The sequence below is a fragment of the Topomyia yanbarensis genome, chromosome 2 (genome assembly GCF_030247195.1).
Source record: "Topomyia yanbarensis strain Yona2022 chromosome 2, ASM3024719v1, whole genome shotgun sequence".
Taxonomy (NCBI): Eukaryota; Metazoa; Arthropoda; class Insecta; order Diptera; family Culicidae; genus Topomyia; species Topomyia yanbarensis.
The window spans coordinates 360,752,274-360,760,177 of NC_080671.1; the positions used below are offsets into that span (position 1 = coordinate 360,752,274).

The following is a 7,904-nucleotide window of genomic DNA, read 5'->3' on the forward strand; positions in this document are numbered from 1 at the left end:
AAAATGGAGACAATGCATCAAACACTGAAGTAGGCAATGTTTGTGACATAACCGGATTGTCGTGAGTACATTTCGCGCTATTAATTCAAATTTAATGATATTCAATGATATTTCAATTTCTCATCTGTTGTTCATGAATGCGATATTGGCATGTTTGTTATCTGAATGGTTTGATAGCGCTGATGTGGGCTATTTTGTTTGCTGAAGAATATGTTCTCCGGATTGGAGATATTTGTTTCAATTGACCCCTGCTACTAGCATGGAGCTGCACAAACTAAATAATGCAGTCAGTCCATGGAGGCGGCCGCATCAATATAATCGTCTTCTCTCCTGGTGTTTATATGCATTTATTCGAAAGAAGACATCTAAAAAGCTTGAATAGAAGCATGCGACTAAAATCACAATTCTTTCTGTTCAAGCTTTGCTGCTTAATGCTTAAAATTAGCGGGAACCAATCACGAACGAGCTTCGGTCGGATAATTTGAATTACTTTCCACCTAGGTTTATTGAAAATAAAAATTTGCCCAAAAGCCATCAGCGGAAATTTCAGTTAAAACTCCTACTAGAACATAATTGGTTTGTCTTGAAAAGGACCGTTGGTTGCTTCATTGAGGGAACATAATTTAGACCCGCCCACCGCTGATTCGGCGAGCTAGTTGGATGTTTTTCGGTATGATGTTTACTCTCTTGGCGCACAGATTCGTATCTTCGATCAAACTAATCAGGCAGGCCTCGTTGCACAGTGGGGCCGGGCCGGTCAAAACCTCCAAAATTTATTGTCGATTTTCACACCTTTTATATTTTATTCTAAATGTACATTACCCAAAGCTGTATTCGCCAAATTTTTGAGGTAATCGATTAAAAAATATAAGTGTACAAGATCTTCAAAATCTGCAAGAATTTGGGTGACAAAAAGTTATTGTTCATTCTAATTCATCTCGCTTTAATAAGTACTACAATAATAATTTAACAACACATATAGGCGTTTCTAATAGAAAATTATCTCAGGAATTCAATGGAGTATTTCGCTTTGAGAAATAATGTGTATTTCAAAAGTTACCAATAAAATAAATATAACTATGTTGTTTAACGGATTTATTTACATTCAGAGTGTCATCTCTTTATCGGTAAAAGCGTGTTGAAGGATCTCATCTAGTACAACTGACGTAGAATTTTATCTAGTTTTCAAAAATCATAGTGCCATCTTGCGCCGAAGGTTGATATTTGAACATTTGAAAAATTAGTTTTTTTCATGGAGACGCATGGTATTTTTTTAGTTTCCTGAAGTTTTGCATTATTATTCACCGGTGGATTTCTTTTCTGAACGCTGCTTGTAAATTCTGGATTTGGGACGATTTCATTGATCGTGTTTCTACATTTTCACAGTTATTTGCAGTATAGAAAAATTCAAATAAATACAAGCCAACGAAGCAAACTAGCTGCAACTATTATCATACCTTTCCATGAATACTATTTCTTTAGTAGGTATTGGTTGTTAGCTTTACTGGTGACCGATGTAAGGTAAACACGTGAGTGTGGGAAGTGTTCTTTTTTATCCGGTTTTTAGTTATTGGCCAGTAATGCAAGATTTATTTTCAAGTGCAAACTCCCTATTGAATCTATCACAATCAACAATCAAATTCAAAATCTCCCGTCAAAAAATCACTTCAAAATTGATGAGAGTTTCATGCAAAAACGCTCACGCCTCTATTTCAAAGCATACGCATACAGTGCAAAGTATGCTCAGGATTTTCGTACAAAAACCCAAGTCAGTACCCACAAGGACAGATATTCGTATCATCATTGGAATTGAAAATCAGTGGAAAAGTATTGAGCGGCTTAGCTGCTGTATGCATCCTATGAGAAACTGTGAATAGAGTATAGTAGGGCATGATTTGAGATCTTCATTAACCCTCCGGCACTCGCGCGAATGGCTCCCCGAATGAGTAACCGCTGGTGCTGGAAGAAGATTTCGCTAGTGTCGGAAGCTGTTGCACAAAATACAACGGCGCGAGTGCTGGAGGGTTAAAATCAAATAAACCTGTCATCTTTTAATAGCTTTGGCGATAACTATAAATAAACCAATGAAACAAAAAATTAAGGCATTCTTTCAAACACCTTAAGATATGCTATCTTTTATAACTATTCTAAACGCATATGTTCATAAATTAGTACATGAGGATTATCTCTTAAAGAGCTATGAAGGGATGATTTTTTCTACGATGGTATTCAGATTGGACTGAAGATCTACCAACAAATGTATAAAATAACATCATTTTTTATTCACCAGATTTCTATAAATTGGAACCACCCTAGCTAACTCGTTACTAAGGACAACCCTAGGAAATCAAAATGTGTCTGTTTACTTACAAAGTATCTGTTTTGAGAAGTTAATAAAATTCACTTTTGCGAAATTTAAAAAAACTTATAGAACCACCCTAGGCTGTATAATTTTTATTTTAGCGTCCTAATCTAATCAGAATTGAGTTCAGCGCCCCTTAGATGATATTTTCAGACATTTTAAACTACTTTTGAGGTTTTGTCCAGCTTTTGTATGGAGTGGATCCACTTTGGCTTCTTGGAGGGCCATCACGGTTGAGCTCTGGAAGTCTTGATCGGTTTTGAAGTCCCGCGCATTCTCAGGAATCAGCTGCTGGAAGGGCAGCTTGCGGATTGGTAGCTTCGTTGACACTCTTGCGGACAACCTTCGTTGCCAACTGCTTGCGGGGAGCTCAAATCAATCAAATCAAGAGTTTGGCCTATGTTATAAAAAGTACGAAGTGTAGCTTCGGTATTCTATATTGACGGTGTTGACAAACACGGGATCAAAGCATGTACCTCCATTATGCTATATTTCACCCTATTGAGGAAAATTTGGTAAAAACCAAAATTTCTCATAAGGGTGAAAATTTGTTGGTAAAAACCAGTCTTTGTACAGGAGGGCACAATTCCTTATTTCATACTATGTTGCGTTTCGGCTTCGCCTCGTCAGAAACCGACACTAACTTATTGTCGGAATAGATTAGTAGTAGTATGAAATAAAGATTTGTGCCCTCATGTACAAAGACTGGTTTTTACCAACAAATTTTCACCCTAATGAGAAATTTTGGTTTTTACCAAATTTTCCTCCTTAGGGTGAAATATAGCATAGTGCTTTCGCATAGGTCTGCTAAGCCAAGACAAGTTTCGGCTTCACTGTGTCTCATCGGCATAAACAGAACTTCTGCTCGAACGGGACATCACGTTTGATCAGTCGTTCGATTGAAACACATAGTGTGTTTTAGTTTTAAGGGATTTGCGTCAAGCCGGCGCTAATCTATTCCGACAATATGTTAGTGTCGGTTTCTGATGAGGCGAAGCCGAAACGCAACATAGTATGATGTACCTCAATGTTTAGTAGCTTTGATGAATTAGAGAAAATACGAAGCTTTCGGAATTAATTAATGAAATAATCAAATTTTTTATTTCCTTGGTTTCAAATGTCCATGGTAAAAACTCCCGAAACAAAAATTTGAATATTTTGTTCAATTTCATGAATAACAGCCGTAGTAGACGCAATGGTCCTTTGCTAATTGCAACACTATCAGCTCAAGAATGGGTGGTTTAAATAGCAGCCTTCGACTGATTTCACAATTGATTCAGTTCAAGATTTGCGGTTCGATGCATGAAATTCACGGGAACCAATCACGAGCGGGCTACGGTCGGATGATTGTAAATCGAGTTTTGCTGTGTATTTCCAACTTTCCACTCATCGAAAATAAAAATAATTGCCTCTGCCTGTAGCCCGGAACGACACAAAGTAATTGAAGCGTATTACATTAGGAAGCAAGCTCACAAATGTTTCCCTCGCGGTATTGTACAGTCCTTCGAGGAGATGCTTTGCTTGCTTCAATCAGCTCAACACGAATGATAATAAAACCAAATCGTTAGCGGATCTAGATTTAAAACTTTTCATAATGTTAGTGTTCGGTTGGTGCACTGATGGCTCTGACCGAGATGAGTAGGAGTTTTTCATTTTTTTTCGAACCGTTTCTGAAGATTTTTCAGAACACCTTTTTCTTTATAATGCATGTCCTACCTATTGCAAAATTTAATATAACATTACTACACATCTTTTTGATAAAATGGAAAAGGAATTGATTAATCCCATTCAGTACAACAAAATTTATAAACGTTTCAAACATTAAACCACTTATCTTCCGAAGTCGTTAGTAACTAAAAAACCTGTTTTAATCCACCTAGCGGTGCAATTGTGCCTTTCTCATTTATCTAAACTATGGCACGGAGGCTTTTTATGTTCAACATAATTGTGGAAATGTCCATTACATTCTTAGTACACTTTGCACTTATACACAATGGCATGCCAGCCACGAACTTGATGAGCTACGTGTCGACGGTGAAACACTTGAAACAAAAAAAATATCATACTTCATTAGCCTAATCAGCATTAGATCAATGTTATCTGCTTGCTAACTTATTTTGTCATGCGGGGGTGGGTATGTGAGGAGGGCGAAAGTCCCATGAACGAACGACTCCCCAGCTTAAATTGGTATGCTTTGTGATATAGTGGTGGTTTAAAGATGATGGGGTTGAAAGGGAGGGGTATGAGGGCTGGATGGGGTGGTGGTCTGAGGGGTGATTTAAGGAGATTTTTAAAGGAGGGGAGTGAAAAGTAGAGGGCGGGGGGTGTAACCCCTCTCCGTAAAGCATCAACTACGCCCCTGTTAAAATCCAGAAACCTTATGCGAGTTGAACAAAAAAATTTGGCCCTCCGCCGGGATTAGGTTGACGTTTTTCAGAGTGATTGCATAACCTTTCTATATGAGAAAGGCAAAAATGAATCTCTGGTTACCCTAATAATAAGAGTGACCCGTATTGAAAGATAATTAATTTGTTACTGATCAGTTGGTCGGCGATAAACCAAACCGAACTAAGTCGCGAAATTTGAATAAATGAGCAAATGACAGCTCTGGATAGAGAATTTTTTCTTCTATATTCGACATTTATCAGATTTTGAAGTATTGCAAATTTAATTTCGAATTACAAAGTAAAGAATGCTGCAAATCAAACTATAAACTCGTTCTTTTCGAAATCAATACAATCGAAAGAACTTGTCGTGAGCGTTTCGTGGCTATATTTATCATATTTCTATTATGATTGGTTGATAAGATACCAAGGTCATGATATCCTTTCTTCAAATTGAACAAGCCTTCTTGACCTTAGTTAATGGGTATGAACTCTACTGAGCTCGTCGTTAGCACGTTTGGTGTAATATTTTCAACTTTGTTTGATTGACGGCGGACTAAAAGTAAAACTCTAATACCTAGCCAGATGTGAGTATTTGCTGTAGATAACCGTATGTATTGATTGATTAGTGGCGAGAAGTCCGTTGATGACGTAACTTTGAACACGCTTGTCATCGTGTTATGTTCCAATCGGCGGCGCGACTCTATCGTCGTCGTCGTGCAGCGAGCCGCTATTTACTACTGCTACCAGACGCACGTGTATTGCGCTGTGTTGGTGGAACATGCGGATAGTCCAAGCGAATGTTTACAGCAGCATTTTGCCTGTGAGCCGCATCGGAACAAGTTGTGTTGATAGGAGTGATTATTAAAAGCAAAATATTTTCGTTCTGGCGTTACGATTATTTAGACACTCTACGAAAATGAAGTGATGTATACTGTGCAAACTGAAGCAGCTGTTGACCAAAGATTAAGTTAAGTTGATGTGTTTCAGCTAATTATCCGATGTCAAATACTATTTAGGAGAAATCGAATGCATTTTGTGGTCAGACATGGAGCGAATTTTGCGAGGAGTGATGCGATACCGGAACACTACCCGTGAGCAGATGGTGAAGGAATTCCAAAAAGTGCGAGACAATCCACAGGTGAGCTATCGTAGCTATAGTTGATTAGTGATATCTATAGATTCTTCCATAGATAACGTATGTCTCACTGAATGAGCAAAGCGGTTTGAAGACTTGCGCAGGGAAACTTATTTATATTGTGTTGATAGGGTAACCAACTATTTGTATTGAATTGTCAACACGATGAGTAGTTTTTGGAATCTAAAAAAAAATGATTTTTTGTCATATAATATGAACTTAAAGGTGTCTATGTGACTATGTACTATTGAAAGATATATTTTATTTTATAACGCATATAATTTTTTTTACGCTCACTGGATTTTCACTTTCTCAATACAATCTATCCAAATGCATCATTCCTCTGAAACAACAAGACTGGTTTGTTCGTAGTTCATTAGTAGTTGAAATCGTGTCTATCAGATTTTGGTACATTTTTTTATGTGACATTTATATGCTATTATATTTTATAACGCAATGATTTATATGATCAATAATTCTATCATCTCCCATTTTCAGCCAAAAGCGGTGTTCTTCACCTGCATGGACAGCCGAATGATTCCAACACGTTACACGGATACGCACGTGGGCGACATGTTTGTGGTGCGAAATGCCGGGAATCTTATCCCGCACGCCGAACACTTTCAGGACGAATACTTTAGCTGTGAACCGGCAGCCCTGGAATTGGGCTGTGTGGTTAACAATATCAAGCACATCATTGTCTGTGGTCACAGTGACTGCAAGGCGATGAATCTGCTGTATCAGTTGCGGGATCCAGACTTTGCGTCAAGGGTAAGCTACGCATTGTTTTCTAGAGCATGTACAATAATGTAATATTTTTTTCTTTTTAGAAAAACCGCCGAATATCACCACTGCGAGCGTGGCTCTGCGAACATGCTAACACCAGTTTGAGCAAATTTCAAAATCTCAAACAGGTGGGTCTGGATAAACCGTTGATTTTCTCGTCGGAAACACCGCTGCGCAAGTTTGTGGCATACATCGATCCGGAGAATCAGTTCGCCATCGAGGATAAACTGTCGCAGGTGAACACGTTGCAGCAGATCGAAAATATCGCTTCGTACGGGTTTCTCAAAAAGCGTCTCGAATCACATGACCTGCACATTCACGCCTTATGGTTCGACATTTATACGGGCGATATTTATTTCTTTAGTAGGAATTCGAAACGGTTCATTCCGATCGATGAAAATACCATAGATAAACTGCTAGAAGAGGTTAGGCGGTTTTATTCGTAAAGTCTGGGACTATTAGGGGTTATATTTTTTGTTGCATTTAAGATATTTAAATCGACTGTCTTCCATATATGCAAGAAATATATTTCAGAAAAAAAGATATTTTTAGAGATAAGAAAATATATACTCATAATACTATATAGTTTCTGATAATCTGAATCATTAGAAAGAACAACGTTCGGTCCTGAATTCTATAACAATATCGACAGAATTTGAATTTACCATAGCTACCATTTGTATATGTGGATGTTGCTGATAATGTTTGAATCATTAATATGATGTTCGTGAAATTTGACAGAGCGATATCTATGCACTATCTTTATTTTTATACAATACTAAGGATTGCTTTTTGATTACAGAGAAAGTTTTTGTTTTACATTTCCCAAATCATTTTCAAATTTATATTGAATAAGCAAGTATGGAATTCTTGTGTTCATGAATGAGAAATAAATGGATTAAAACAGGTGTTTGCGCAAATTTAAATATTATTTAGGTTGCTTTATTGTTAGTTTGTACAAACATCTACTCAATGATGAACATTGCGTTTGCTTTATTTTGGCTGCGTGTGCACAGCAAAACGTGCTATAAAAAGCTTCACTTTATAGTGCCTACAGCTTTTTCGGAAGCTTTAGAGAATTATTGCTGAAAAAGACTATTGCTCAGGTTTATTTAGATATATGGTGAATACAAAAGCGATACCGTAAAACGGAGAAACATTGGGAATTTATTTAAGTTTTTTAACATCTTTCTTTAAAAAAAGTAGATGTGGTTTCTATTATTTATTTTTTGAA

At 37.2% G+C, this 7,904-nt stretch overlaps 1 protein-coding gene across 2 annotated transcripts; it reads left to right on the top strand.

Moving 5' to 3' along the window:
- Window positions 1–5,515: 5,515 nt before the first annotated feature.
- LOC131684386 (beta carbonic anhydrase 1-like) lies at window positions 5,516–7,494 on the top strand. Of its 2 annotated transcripts, XM_058967232.1 has the most exons (4): window positions 5,516–5,675; window positions 5,737–5,887; window positions 6,383–6,655; window positions 6,715–7,494. In XM_058967232.1, the coding sequence occupies exons 2-4, from the start codon at window positions 5,795–5,797 to the stop codon at window positions 7,114–7,116; spliced, it is 768 nt and encodes a 255-aa protein (XP_058823215.1). In that variant the 5' UTR covers window positions 5,516–5,675; window positions 5,737–5,794; the 3' UTR covers window positions 7,117–7,494. The 2 variants fall into 2 exon arrangements, with proteins under 2 accessions (XP_058823215.1, XP_058823214.1); XM_058967231.1 differs by having other exon boundaries at window positions 5,517–5,887.
- Window positions 7,495–7,904: the final 410 nt, after the last annotated feature.